The sequence below is a fragment of the Myxocyprinus asiaticus genome, chromosome 42 (genome assembly GCF_019703515.2).
Source record: "Myxocyprinus asiaticus isolate MX2 ecotype Aquarium Trade chromosome 42, UBuf_Myxa_2, whole genome shotgun sequence".
Taxonomy (NCBI): Eukaryota; Metazoa; Chordata; class Actinopteri; order Cypriniformes; family Catostomidae; genus Myxocyprinus; species Myxocyprinus asiaticus.
The window spans coordinates 6321975-6337064 of NC_059385.1; the positions used below are offsets into that span (position 1 = coordinate 6321975).

At 37.7% G+C, this 15090-nt stretch overlaps 1 protein-coding gene across 1 annotated transcript; it reads right to left on the reverse strand.

Annotated features, from left to right (window-relative positions):
- LOC127433002 (drebrin-like protein B) lies at positions 1–14601 on the reverse strand. The gene is made up of 20 exons (XM_051684580.1): positions 14265–14601; positions 13848–13903; positions 13513–13625; positions 13206–13280; positions 12943–13089; positions 10143–10220; positions 8837–8988; positions 8361–8415; positions 8171–8245; positions 6723–6869; positions 5925–6002; positions 4744–4895; positions 3960–4014; positions 3770–3844; positions 3311–3419; positions 3029–3193; positions 1822–1884; positions 1623–1735; positions 591–675; positions 1–303 (listed from the first exon to the last, which is right to left on the reverse strand). Exons 1-20 carry the CDS (start codon positions 14345–14347, stop codon positions 167–169), a joined length of 2013 nt encoding a protein of 670 aa, XP_051540540.1. The 5' UTR covers positions 14348–14601; the 3' UTR covers positions 1–166.
- Between the last annotated feature and the right edge of the window lie 489 nt (positions 14602–15090).

The window sequence follows — 15090 nt, forward strand, 5'->3', positions numbered from 1 at the left end:
TTTGTTTAGTGGTTTATTTGAGACAAGATTAAAAAAACATCAGCAAGGTCACACAACTTTATTGGACGTTACAAAAGATTCTCAAAACGCCTGGTGACTCCAAGCTGAAACGTCATGTTATGACCAGCCTGTCACTTGGTATAGCGTCTGATTTGTTAGTGCAGGTTTAAAGGAGCTCAACATAGTTAGCAGGAAACATTCCGTAGTGACCGTCAGGACTGTAACCCCTCCACCAGCCCTCATCTATCATCTCTATGCCTGTGATGATATCATCTGGGTCAAACGTGATCTCTGTGTCATCCGCTGTAGAGAAGACAAAAAGGAAATAAAAATCACATATTGATATGTTTTCAAAAGCATATCTCTATTCATTAAAATGAACAGAACATACTTAAGTTTATTTATTTTTTCCTACATTAACAAACATTTTCAAACACTGCAGTTTGGAAAACTTGTAATTTGTACTAATTTGGGCTAGCTTTCCTCTCAATTTGAATCAGAATTTCCTTTCTGAAGCATTATCATAGATATTACAGTGTACAATATATTGCATTAAGATTTTGGTAATACTGTAAAATTAGACCACTCACATGCTTGGTAGTCATACAGTGCTCTTGCGCAGATGTCCTGGTTATCGCCTGTTTCCTCACCTTCAGCAGTGGGGGTTTCAAAATCCTTCAAATTGAGAGGAAAAACATAAATCAGCATGAGTTAGCCTGATACTTGCCATGATCATTTGAAGCAGCCTATTCTGTATGGCAATTATGTGATGCACAAATAGTATATTATATAAGGTACAGTGTAGAGTCAGCTGGTAATTATCATTAAAATAAACAGTACCCCATTGCAAAGCGGAATGATCATGTTTCTGCCTAAAGGGGTATATTTTGCAATAATGACCTACTGACTGTACATTATTCCACTTTTTACAAAAAAAATTTTGCTGCTTTGCAAAAAAAAAAAAAAAAATAGGCTTGAAATGTTGATTTGAGATATTTATGTGAATAAAAAATAAAATGGTTACACTTTACAATAATGTTCCGTTTGTTAACATTAGTTAACAACATTCGTTAACATGAACTAACAATGAACAATACTTATTAAGCATTTATTAATCTTAGTTAATGTTAATTTGAACATATACAAATACGTTTTTTAAAACAAAAGTTGTATTTGTGAACATTAGTTAATACACTATGAACTAACAAACTAACAATGAACTATTTTTTTATTAAATAACATTATTAATTAATGCTGTAAAAATATATTAAGTGCTTGTTCATGATACTTAATGCATTAACTAATGTTAACAAATGGAACCTTATTGTAAAGTGTTACCAAAAAAAATAAAAAAAATACTATGACGTGATACAAGAGACATGAACTAGAACAACTGTATGAAATCAGATGGCTGGGACAACAGTCAATTATACTGTTTAACTGTCATTAAATAAAAATATATTATCGCAGAATTCTGCAACTGGCCAATCAGAATCAAGTATTCCAGACAGCTATTTAAAATGTTTTACTTAAGTATTATAGTATTAAACAGTAAATCATTAAAAAGTACCACTAATACGTAATAGAAGCTTGGTTTGGGGGTCACTTGACAAGGTACCAACCTGATGAATGTGATAATGACTTTGTGAAGGGAGATTTGCATAAATGAGGTTTTCATCTTCACTCTGATTAGTTTGGTACACAGTAGCCGGGGATGATCCCTCCTCATCTGAATCTACACCAGGATGCACAGTAATTCAGATTTCAGACACAAATACGACACTGTCTGACATTAGTAATAGTAACAGAGAGAACAAATACCTTCCCATTCGTCTTCTGATCCCTCAGCCTGCTCAGATACAAATGGATCATCACAGGAGGGGTCTGAAAGACAGAAATAACAACTGTTCAACATTCAAGTAATCCTTAAAGAAATAGTTCACCCAAATCTGAAAATTATTTTCCATACAATGAAAGTGAATGGTGACCATGAATGTCAAGCAAGATTTTCAGTGAATAATGACTTGAAAGAATAGTTCACTCAAAGATGAAAATTCTCTCATCATTTACTCTCCCTCAGGCCATCCCAGATGTGCATGACTTTCTTTCTTCTGCTGAACACAAAGATTTTTAGAAAAATTTCTCAGCTCTGTAGGTCCAAACAATGCAAGTGAATGGTGGCCAGAACTTTAAAGGTCTAAAAAAGGCAGCATAAAATAATGCATACGACCCCAGTGGTTTAATCCATGTCTACTGAAGCGATATGAGAGCTGTGGGTGAGAAACTTCAATATTTAAGTCCTTTTTACAACATATGTCACATTCTTCTTCTTTTGTTTTTTTGCGATTTGCATTCTTCGTGCATATCACCATCTACTGGGCAGGGAGGAGAATTTCTAGTAAAAAAGAATATAAATACTGATCCGTTTCTCATCCACACCTATTATATCACTTCTGAAGATTAGGTTTAACCACTGGAGTTGTATGGATTACTTTTATGCTGCCTTTATGTACTTTCTGGAGCTTCAAAGTTCTGGCCACCATTCACTTGCATTAAATGGACCAACAGAGCTGAAATATTCTTCTAAAAATCTTCATTTGTGTTCTGCTGAAGAAGAAAGTCATACACATCTGGGATAGCATTAAGTAAATGTTTAGAGAATTTAAATTTTTAGGTGACCTACAGTATTCCTTTAAATTTCTGTATATTTCTCATCTAAAGAACAAATCATATGGCTTCAGAAGATTTTGAAAATAGCGCACAAGTCCTATGGACTACTATTATGGTGCTTTTTTGTCCTTTTTGGAGCTTGAGAGCCCCTGGTCCCCATCCACTTTCAGTGTATGAAAGAAAGGAGCTCATACATCCTGCTAAACTTTTCTTTTGGTGTTCCACAGAAGAAAGTACGTCATATGAGTTTGGAACGATACGAGGGTGAGTAAATGATGACAGAATTTTCATTTTTGTGTTAACTATCCCTTTAAATTCCATAACCAAAGAAACAAGAGGGATTGTTGTCTTTATTCACCTGGATTTTTCACTGAGAAGCCAGGAGCTTCATGCTCAGAGGAGATCGGTGCTGGAACATGTGACACTGAGGCGGACGCCATAGGGTGTATTGGAGATAAGGGCTCACTGGGAGGGTTTCCCACATTTGCTGCTTGCTGGGATAAAAATGGGCTTCTTAGCTGACCTGAGGGAACAGACATGAGTAATCCGAATTTTGGGATAAAAGGCTTTAGACTGCACATGTTTTTACATGAGGTTTTGTCAGAAGTTCTGATGGATTTTGGACAAGAGTTCTCTATACCTGGTCGGGTTGCAGAGGATGGCTTTCCACTGTTGACCAAGGTCCTCTCCCTCTCCTTGAACAGCTCCCTGGGATTTATGGAACACTGAGAGATGATTGATGCAGCTTCCTGAAAAAACTAAGTATGTAAGTATGCAGGGTACAGTATGCTTTCTTACTTTCTCTTTATTACAGGAACAGTTAAAGTAAAAATGAAAATTCTGTCACTAATTACTCACCCTCATGTTGTTCCAAACCCATATGACTTTCTTTCTACGTTAGAACACAAAAGGAGATTCTCTTTCATTGAATCTTTTTCCACACAATGAAAGTGAATGGTGACTGAGGCTGACATTCTGTCTAGCATTGTGTTCCATGGAAGTAAGAACGTCATGAGGGTAAGTAAATAATTAAAAAACTATAATTTTTGGGTAAACTATCCCTTTAACACCTGTTTAGACTCAGAAAAAGTGAACTCACATTGGCCTTTTGCACAGATTCAGATCGCAATGTCCCTGTTCTTACAGGAGTCTGGCGTTCGTTCTCCTCTTCCTCCTTAATCAACACAAATAAGGCAATCATGAGTGACTAAAATGACACATTTCAATATGATTTTATATTGTTCGGATTCATTCCAGGATATGAGAAGGATAGAAAGCCTTCATTTCACCCATTTTCGTTGTTCCTGTTTTTTATTCCCGGCTTCTTGCTTCTTTTCAAAAACCCTATGAGACAAGTAAATAATCATTTTAGCTGACGCTTTTATCCAATGTGATCGATGATACAATTATTACAGGAACAATCACTCTGGAGCAAAATGGCACATATTGTGGACACAAAGGGGGCTATGGTAAGCACTTATGAGTAAGAATTTAGTACTCTCAGTTCTGTTTAACACATCTGATCGTGTTTGAAACCAATTCTTACAGATCCCTCCCCCCAAATCAGCACAGAAAATGCAAAAAATTCAGCAGATTCTGTCTGGGCATAGTTTTGACTTATAAATTAACATTGTTGTTATAATAGCATATAACATGATCATATTAAAGTATTAAGCTGCAGTGTGAAATTTCTGCGCCACTAGCCTCACCTAACAGAACTGCAAAAATAATCTCTGTTTTCAAACAGATTCCAGAAAATGCCATGCCACTGATCGAGCTAATATTGCTGTGTGGGGCTGGTTGGGTTTCTCAGTCAATCAGAGGAATGTTTTGATAGTTCCACGGATTCACAGAGTTACATTATTACTATTAGGTGAGATCAGTATGCAAATAGCTTACCTATAGTTGATATTTATCCATATAATATCTCTGAGATGCCTTGATATCTCTGCATATCAAGCTGAGATATGAGAAATCATTTTAACACATCAGCTTTAATATCTAAACACACAACAAGCATGTTCAGCTGGTCATTTCTGATGATGTGAATAGGACTGACACATAATCACTCGCCTCTGTTGGTCGATCTGTTTCCCTCTCTCTCTCCGTCGTTGTTCTCGTTCATTTGCCTCTCTCTCATCCTGTTCCCTCCTTTCTTTCTCCAGGCGCTGTCTCTCCTCGTTCGCCCTCCTGCGCTCCTCTTGTCGCCTGTTCTTCTCATCTTTCTGATAAAGAAAATGGGAAAAATCTTATCAAGAAAAGAAAGAGCAGGTACACATAAAAAATAACTCTTTGGCTAAACTTGTTTCAATCATGGACAGTGGTTCCACATGTTTTAAATGAGTTTTCTTAACTTAAAATTACCATGTAATTTCAATTTAAATACTTCAAGTAGAGGGAACTAAACTGAATCAAGTAATTTCGGTACGAAAACAGAAGCAAGCATGGGAAATAAAAATCCCCTGTCTCAGTTTATCATAAAAAAAATTATTAAAGTTGTCCCAACGCATATGGATTAAGTAAAGCTTTTAGTTGAATCAACTGAGTCATTTTATGTTCCCTTGGTTACATTAGTTTTTTGAATAATATGAACATGGGAGGATTGAGTAAAAATGACGATAGTGAAAGTAAATTTTTTTAGCAACCTAGTCTCATAGAATAAACGTAACCATAACTACATTTTTGCTAACTGACTTTCACGTGCTTAATTCTACATTTCGTCGCAGTTTCCCGGTGAAATAAACACTAGAGGCACTATAACAACTGTGCATTTATTTACTTCACATAACCACCACTGCAGCAGCTGATTATGACTTTATAAACACTTATTTAACACTTATGTTTGCTTCAGAAAATCTGCTTTTTTATTTCTCATTCAGTTTTTGGACACTATCAGTTAGGTTTATGCATTGGTTCAGGGTAAGGATGTCTGTTTTGTGTCAACCTCTCATTTGATTTTAGATCACTATTGGTTAGGTTTACAGTAGGTTAATGTTTTAGGATAGGGATGTTTGTTTTACTTATTAAAACCTCCATCTAATTTTCACCTTAAAAACGTTGTTTGATTTCAACACCATTGCACTCGCTTTTGGCGCCCTCCGCTGGAAATTTCACTGGAAAAGGCACGTCATTTGTTTTGCAAAAATTTTGCCATGGTCAAGTAATGTTCATGAGACCAGGCTGTTTTTTTTTAGTTTTTTTTTTTTTAGCACAAAACAGTAAATACATGATGTTTTACCATGCCATTTCCTCACCTCAGCCTGAGCCCAAAAGTTGTCTTTGTTCATACCTTGGATTTCATCAATGGCACTGACTTTCTTATAGACAGAACCCTGTGGGGTAAAAAGACACAAGAGTAATGTACTTACACTTAAACTGTATAAAAAGTATTAAAAATTATGCACATAATTCAAAAGTTTGGAACCAGATTAAAATTATTAACTATTTTGTGCATATTACAAGATGATTTATATTTACTGTAACACTAAGCCAGCATTTCACAACTGTTTTTATTTCAGGACCCAGATTTTACATTGGACATTAAGTGGCAAGCCAACATAACACCAAAATAGTCTATTTATTCTGCTATCCTAATTATGCACAATTATATATTTAGTTGCATTTTATTATTTGCATTTAGCACTGTTTTATCCCCCTGTTGTCCATGACCCCATCAGAACAGACCTGCAACCACTGCACTAAGTGAAACCATTGTTTACTGTAGAAGTAATTATATCTGATATGATATCTGTAAAAATATAAGGGCATTCAGGGGCGGACTGGGAAGAGAAATCGGCCCCATCGGATTTTAAATAAAAACCTGCCCAAAAGTTGTTGAGCGGGGAGGTGGGGTAGTTGTCCAAAAGTTGTTGTTGAGCGGAGGGGATGGTAGGTGCATGTCGCGGCCCCCTTTGGCATATCGCGCCGCCGTTATACGGCCCGTTCGGCCCTGTTCAGCACTGTTACATGGCCGGCCCTCCGGGAAAAGTCCCAGTTGTCCCTATGGCCAGTCTGCCCCTGGCCGCATTCGTTACCGTTACATACCAACTCACCACACGTCCAGGATATTCAGAATTACTGTTCTGCTTTGACTCTTTGTGGATGTTGTAGTTGACACCAGCACCCTTGGCCACCTTCTCCATGATTTCATCAGGTTCAACATCATCATCTGATCGGGCATTGATGGTCATAGGAGCACCCTTTAAGCCAAACACACAGTTCAAAGGGAGAATAATAATAAAAAAAAATATGAACATTTCTAAAAGAACATTAATATTAGTATAGTCCTACATTTTCACACTTTACACTCACCCTCAGAAAATTGCCCATTGAATGAACATGATTGGCACAAACTCCTGTCACATTTATGTGTTTTGGTGCATGTTTTTCATGTCTTTTATTTTCAAGTTTAATTCCTGTTCATGTCATGTGATTTCCTGTTCCCTCATGTGATCTTGTTATGTGTTTCCCCTATTCATGTGTCTTGTTTTCATTGGTTCTTTGTTTGATTACTTTGGTATTAGTCTTGTCTTTTCATTGGTTAAAGTTCATTTAGTATTGTTATCTTGTTTATAGTTTAGTCTTGTGATTGGCTGTCTTGTTTACTTGTTACCCATGTCCTTGTATTTAAGCCCTCATGTTTGCCATTGTCTGGTGTGAGGTATTGTGTATGTAACTCTGCTCTGCTCTGCTCTGATGTCAAATCTAGTTCACGTTTATAGTTAGGGTTTTTTGGGATTCCACATTTGTAAATAAAACTGCACTTGGGTTCATCACATCATCATCTCTTCGTCTGCCTGTTGACAACATTGTTACACTCCCTTCCTTTTTATCTTTTTTTTTTCTCCCCTTTTTCTCCCCAGTTTGGAATGCCCAATGTGCGCTAAGTCCTCGTGGTGGCATAGTGACTTGCCTCAATCCGGGTGACGGAGGACGTATCTCAGTTGCCTCCGCATCTGAGACCGTCAACTCACGCAACTTTTCACGTGGCATCTTATCACGTGGCTTGTTGAGTTGTGTGTGGATGCAGCGGAGGATAGCGTGAAGCCTCCACATGTGCTATGTCTCCGCGGCATCCACACACAACTCACCATGCGCCCCACCAAGAGCGAACCACATTATAGCGACCACGAGGAGGTTACCCCATGTGACTCTACCCTCCTTAGCAACCGAGCCAATTTGGTTGCTTAGGAGACCTGGATGGTCAGCATCTTTACTTGCTGAGCTACCCAGGCCCCACAAACTCCCTTTCTAACATCCTTAACCCCTTCACCAGTCTGAAACATAGACAAAAATGCACAGAAAAAACAACAACAACAGTTTTTTATTGCATCTTTTTCCACACAATGAAAGTGAATGGTGACTGAGGCTGACATTCTGTCTAGCATTGTGTTCCATGGAAGTAAGAACGTCATGAGGGTAAGTAAATAATTAAAGAACAAAAATTTTTGGGTGAACTATCCTTTTAACACCTGTTGAGACTCAGAAGAAGTGAACTCACATTGGCCTTTTGCACAGATTCAGATCGCAATGTCCCTGTTCTTACAGGAGTCTGGCGTTCGTTCTCCTCTTCCTCCTTAATCAACACAAATAAGGCAATCATGAGTGACTAAAATGACACATTTCAATATGATTTTATATTGTTCGGATTCATTCCAGGATATGAGAAGGATAGAAAGCCTTCATTTCACCCATTTTCGTTGTTCCTGTTTTTTATTCCCGGCTTCTTGCTTCTTTTCAAAAACCCTATGAGACAAGTAAATAAACATTTTAGCTGACGCTTTTATCCAATGTGATCGATGATACAATTATTACAGGAACAATCACTCTGGAGCAAAATGGCACATATAGTGGACACAAAAGGGGCTATGGTAAGCACTTATGAGTAAGAATTTAGTACTCTCAGTTCTGTTTAACACATCTGATCGTGTTTGAAACCAATTTTTACAGATCCCCCCCCCCCCCAGGTGAGATCAGCATGCAAATAGCTTACCTATAGTTGATATTTATCCATATAATATCTCTGAGATGCCTTGATATCTCTGCATATCAAGCTGAGATATGAGAAATCATTTTAACACATCAGCTTTAATATCTAAACACACAACAAGCATGTTCAGCTGGTCATTTCTGATGATGTGAATAGGACTGACACATAATCACTCGCCTCTGTTGGTCGATCTGTTTCCCTCTCTCTCTCTGTCGTTGTTCTCGTTCATTTGCCTCTCTCTCATCCTGTTCCCTCCTTTCTTTCTCCAGGCGCTGTCTCTCCTCATTCGCCCTCCTGCGCTCCTCTTGTCGCCTGTTCTTCTCATCTTTCTGATAAAGAAAATGGGAAAAATCTTATCAAGAAAAGAAAGAGCAGGTACACATAAAAAATAACTCTTTGGCTAAACTTGTTTCAATCATGGACAGTGGTTCCACATGTTTTAAATGAGTTTTCTTAACTTAAAATTACCATGTAATTTCAACTTAAATACTTCAAGTAGAGGGAACTAAACTGAATCAAGTAATTTCGGTACAAAAAACAGAAATTCTTCTAAATCTCAAAATAACGAAACATTAAACATTAATAAGTCTCCCCTTTATATTCATCTTGCACAAAGACACAAAATAATACTTAATTTTAACATTTACTCTCCCTGTCTAGTCCCAAGGAGAGCAAGCAGGGGAAATAAAAATCCTCTGTTTCAGTTTATCATAAACAAAAATTATTAAAGTTGTCCCAACGCATATGGATTAAGTAAAGCTTTTAGTTGAATCAACTGAGTCATTTTATGTTCCCTTGGTTACATTCGTTTTTTGAGTAATATGAACATGGGAGGATTGAGTAAAACTGACGATAGTGAAAGTGAATTTTTTAGCAACCTAGTCTCATAGAATAAACGTAACCATAACTACATTTTTGCTAACTGACTTTCACGTGCTAAATTCTACATTTCGTCACAATTTCCTGGTGAAATAAACACTAGAGGCACTATAACAACTGTGCATTTATTTACTTCACATAACCACCACTGCAGCAGCTGATTATGACTTTATAAACACTTATTTAACACTTATGTTTGCTTCAGAAAATCTGCTTTTTTATTTCTCATTCAGTTTTTGGACACTATCAGTTAGGTTTATGCATTGGTTCAGGGTAAGGATGTCTGTTTTGTGTCAACCTCTCATTTGATTTTAGATCACTATTGGTTAGGTTTACAGTAGGTTAATGTTTTAGGATAGGGATGTTTGTTTTACTTATTAAAACCTCCATCTAATTTTCACCTTAAAAACGTTGTTTGATTTCAACACCATTTCATTCGCTTTCGGCGCCCTCCGCTGGAAATTTCACTGGAAAAGGCACGTCATTTGTTTTGCAAAAATGTTGCCACGGTCAAGTAATGTTCATGAGACCAGGCTGTTTTTTTTTGTTGTTTTTTTAGCACAAAATGATAAATACATGATGTTTTACCATGCCATTTCCTCACCTCAGCCTGAGCCCAAAAGTTGTCTTTGTTCGTACCTTGGATTTCATCAATGGCACTGACTTTCTTATAGACAGAACCCTGTGGGGTAAAAAGACACAAGAGTAATGTACTTACACTTAAACTGTATAAAAAGTATTAAAAATTATGCACATAATTCAAAAGTTTGGAAACAGATTAAAATTATTAACTATTTTGTGCATATTACAAGATGATTTATTTTTACTGTAACACTAAGCCAGCATTTCACAACTGTTTTTTTCTTCAGGACCCAGATTTTACATTGGACATTAAGTGGCAAGCCAACATAATACCAAAATTGTTTAATGCATACGTAAAAAATAAATAAATAAATAAAAAATTCCTTAAAACTAACATTGAAATATATTATTATTACCAACAACATACAAAATATTTAAATAGTCTATTTATTCTGCTATCCTAACTATGCACAATTATATATTTGCATTTTATTATTTGCATTCAGCACTGTTTTTCCCCCCTGTTGTCCATGACCCCATCAGAACAGACCTGCAACCACTGCACTAAGTGAAACCATTGTTTACTGTAGAAGTAATTATATCTGATATGATACCTGTAAAAAAACATAAGGGCACGAGAGGGCGCATTCAGGGGCGGACTGGGAAGAGAAATCAGCCCTGTATTTTAAATAAAAACCTGCCCAAAAGTTGATGAGAAGGGAGGGGGGTAGTTGCCCAAAAGTTGTTGAGCGATTGGTGTGTTGGGGGATGGGGGGGGTAGGTGCATGTCGCGGCGCTGTTCTGCGGCCCGTTCGGCACCGTTAAGGCCTTTTCACACGTGACGCGGCAAGCGGTGGAATCGCCGCTTTCTCTAGTAGAGGAAGTGTTTTGTGCAGTCAAGTCAGTGCTAGTGGCTGTGTCTCGTTTGGAAGGCTGTGTCCTCTGGAGGTCGCATTTGTCAGCCGCATATGTCATTGAGGCTGTCTCATTTCAGAAAAGCGAGTAGGACACTTTGAATGTAGCCTTCGAATGCGACCTTCTTTCACGGGAATTCAGAGGATGCATGAGGTGTATCCTTCATGGGCACTCACAACCCACAATTCTTTGCTTCAACGGAAATGTCTAAAAAAAAATAACGTTAATTTGCCCGTAAATATGATGTTCAAACGCAAGTAATGTTAATTCCCAAGTTAAAGTACCTAAGTAGATGGGTGCAGAGTATATAATATGTATAATTATATTAATATATAATTAAAATAATGTATTAGACTAAAAGTACAACTGTAAAATCTATTTTCTTTTCGCTCTACATCATTATAACTCTCCTAAAATGTCCCTCATGCATTCCCTTCCAAAGAGACTTTGTTCCCTTCTCACTCAAAGCGCTCGCACTTGTTAAAGAGTGGCGTGCTGTCATAGCAACCATGTTACGTTCCATTTCCATTCTTCCTACGAAGGCCGTCTCGTTTAAACAAAACTTGTTTAAAGGAGGACACTCAGTATACTGCAGCCTTCAAAGGACGCGACCTCCGGAGGACGCATCCTTCCAAACGAGACACAGCCAGTGTCGTGATTTCAGGGGCAGCTGTTGCCATATTTACAATCAACAAGAACTCGTGAAGTCACCTACACACACACCAACAGCAGCAGCAGACTTGCAATGTATTTGAGAGAAATATTCTGCACCTATTTTATCTCACCTGATTGAAAAGTGTCCTGGCAACACTCAATTGTAAAATTTAGATGTAGTTGGACAAAACAGATTTTAAACTGGGCTCACATTGTTTTTTTAACTGTGTATATAGTTCATATAGTTGTTATATCAAATCATTAGTTGTTCAGTTAAAATTTTGTATGATTGGCTGTGAATAAAGCATTCACTTAGGGTGTGTTCACACTTGGCAGGTTTGGTTTGATTAAAATGAACTCTGGTGCGATTGCTCTGTTAGTGCAGTTCATTTGAACAAGTGTGAACGCTGCCATCTGAACCTTGGCGCGCACCAAACAAGCAGACTTAGACCGCCTGAGTAGTGGGTCTCGGTCTGCTTCCAAACGAACTCTGGTGCAGTTCAAAAACAGGAAGTAATTAGCCTAATACTGACCTCAAGCATACCTGGTTCTTCTCATCATAGGAGCTATGTTGCCCATTATAGTTCGGTTCAGGCGTCAGAACCGCCATCAGCGGTCCTTGCAGCATATCTTCACTTGTGTGTGTAATGGAGGAATTCCTGGCGCTGTTTTGACTCCTTTCACATTTAATACCACCATATATACATATATAAATCTAACGAGCGCATTTCGCCCAGCAGCCAGCATTGTTTTGGATGTTCGGCAAGTTCCATCGCAAAATATACGTCATAAAAGCTGTCCAATCAGATTGTGACTTTTTCCTGAGGCCTTTTGTTTCGTATCTTTAGGTTCGGTGTTAAAAATGCCAGTGTGAACACTAAGCGAACCAGGACTAAATGTATAATTTTCTTTTTTGGTCCGGACGAAAAGGACCAAGAGAACCAAACTACAAGTGTGAACACACCCTTATTGGCTAAGCCAGACGTGGCTGCCACAGCTGCTCAGAAAGAGATAAAATATTTTTATCTCTCGTGGCGCCTGCCGCGAAGAGCCATGCATGTGAAAGCGGCAGGATTTTGGGTGTATGAGCACCGCTTTACGCGTGCCTCTCATCGAAAATGAACTAGACACTTGCACTTGCCGCGGCCCGTGTGAAACGGCCTTTACGTGACCGGCCCACCGGGAAAAGTCCCAGTTGTCCCTATGGCCAGTCTGCCCCTGGCCGCATTTGTTACCGTTACATACCGACTCACCACACTTCTAGGAGGTTCATAATTACTGTTCTGGTTTGACTCTTTGTGGATGTTGTAGTTGACACCAGCACCCTTGGCCACCTTCTCCATGATGGCAGCAGGTTCAACATCATCGTCTGATCGGGCATTGATGGTCACATGAGCACCCTTTAAGCCAAACACACAGTTCAAAGGAATAATAAAAAAAAAAAAATGAAATTATAAACATTTCTAATAGAACATTAATATTAGTACAGTACTACATTTTCACACTTTACACTCACCCTCAGAAAATTGCCCATTGAATGAACATGATTGGCACAAACTCCCTTTCTAACATCCTTAACCCCTTCACCAGTCTGAAACATACAAAAACGCACAGACAAACAAAACAAAAAAAATTTAAGCAGGCATAAAAAAACAGGATAATTTAGTATATAATGGAAGATGATACATTTTCATAAACTTATGTGAAACGTTCATTTTCATTAAACAGTTATAAAAAGTAGGCCTACAGCATAACAAAAGATGTTTCCTTAGGACATTAGGTTTTTGCTCAACTTTTCTGGTCCATTTTTGTTTTGTTCATACCCAGTTGATGAGCACAAACTTGGGGACTCCAGAGCTGGGGTCGATTACTCGACAGAAGGCGTACATTATTTTACCACTGTTCAGTTCATCCACCATCTCTCCAAGCCCACCATCTATTACAGCCACACACACACACACACACACACACACACACACAATTTTTTTTTTAATTTTTTTTTTACTTATATTATTCACAGATTTAAAAAAATAAAATAAAAATAGTTTTCACTGCTGACTTCAAATAAGTATTAGACCCAAGAAGAATGACATCAGTCTCTTGGCATGTTCATCTGCATTCCTTAAGATTATATTTGAACCGACCCCCATTCACTCACCTCCTTTCCCTGCAACCCGGATGTCATTGCTGTTTCCCTCATAGGTGAACAAGACCCTATAATAAGCAAACATGCCGAATTAATTGGATTCAGGGTTGTCCATTACCAAAATTACATAACCACTATGCTATAAATTCGGAGACATCAATCATATCTAATGTGCAAAAATAACCCAAATTACACAGTTGTTTATTTATTCCCTTTTGACACAGAATTTCCAATATAATACTTTGCAAGTCTTAAAAAGGTATTTGCATATTACTGTTCCTTTTTTAAAAGGAAGGCACCTTTTTTTTTTTTTTACTTCAGTACACTACAATAAACATGATGCCCTATTAATACGAGGAAAAAGCCATCCATTCATCCATTTTATATAGTCAGTTTTATTAGGATGATTTGAAGCAAAGCCTTTCTTACCAGTTTGTGTCAGTTTTCCCGTTCACCACATCAGCATATGCTTCTGTAAGCGCAGGTCCGTTTTTACTTAAATTAACCGCCATAATGTGTCATCAGACGTGTAATAACGTGTGGAAAACTTTTAATGGAGATATAATCATGACCTTGTGGTTCTTCTCTCTTCCTCTTTCAGTGGACCGTCCTTTGTCGGTTTTTAAAACGCACCTGTCCCGTGAGATCTGGTCTTTCAAGTTTTTTGAGAACTGAAACAAGGAAGAGAACGAGCTTGAGTTTTTCCAACAGTCCATAAAAAATTTAAGGAAACACAAATCTAAAATATCAGGGTTTATTCAACTAAACAAATGTCCGAGAGAAATGGTTACATTAGAACTTGTCTTTCTGTCGATCGACGTGTTAAAATTGGGAAGTTCGATTTTGGCGAATCGGTTCAGTCGAGTGGTTCAATAGGGAACCGGTTAAAAACGATTCACCAATTCTTTCGAGTCATCGTTATACCACAATGTTCCTAGAACCTTCCGCGAGCCGTTGAATGTTTCATTTCTACAGGTGCATCTCAATAAATTAGAATGTCGTGGAAAAGTTCATTTATTTCAGTAATTCAACTCAAATTGTGAAACTCGTGTATTAAATAAATTCAATCCACACAGACTGAAGTAGTTTAAGTCTTTGGTTCTTTTAATTGTGATGATTTTGGCTCACGTTTAAAAAAAACCCACCAATTCACTATCTCAAAAAATTAGAATATGGTGACATGCCAATCAGCTAATCAACCCAAAACACCTGCAAAGGTTTCCTGAGCCTTCAAAATGGTCTCTCAGTTTGGTTC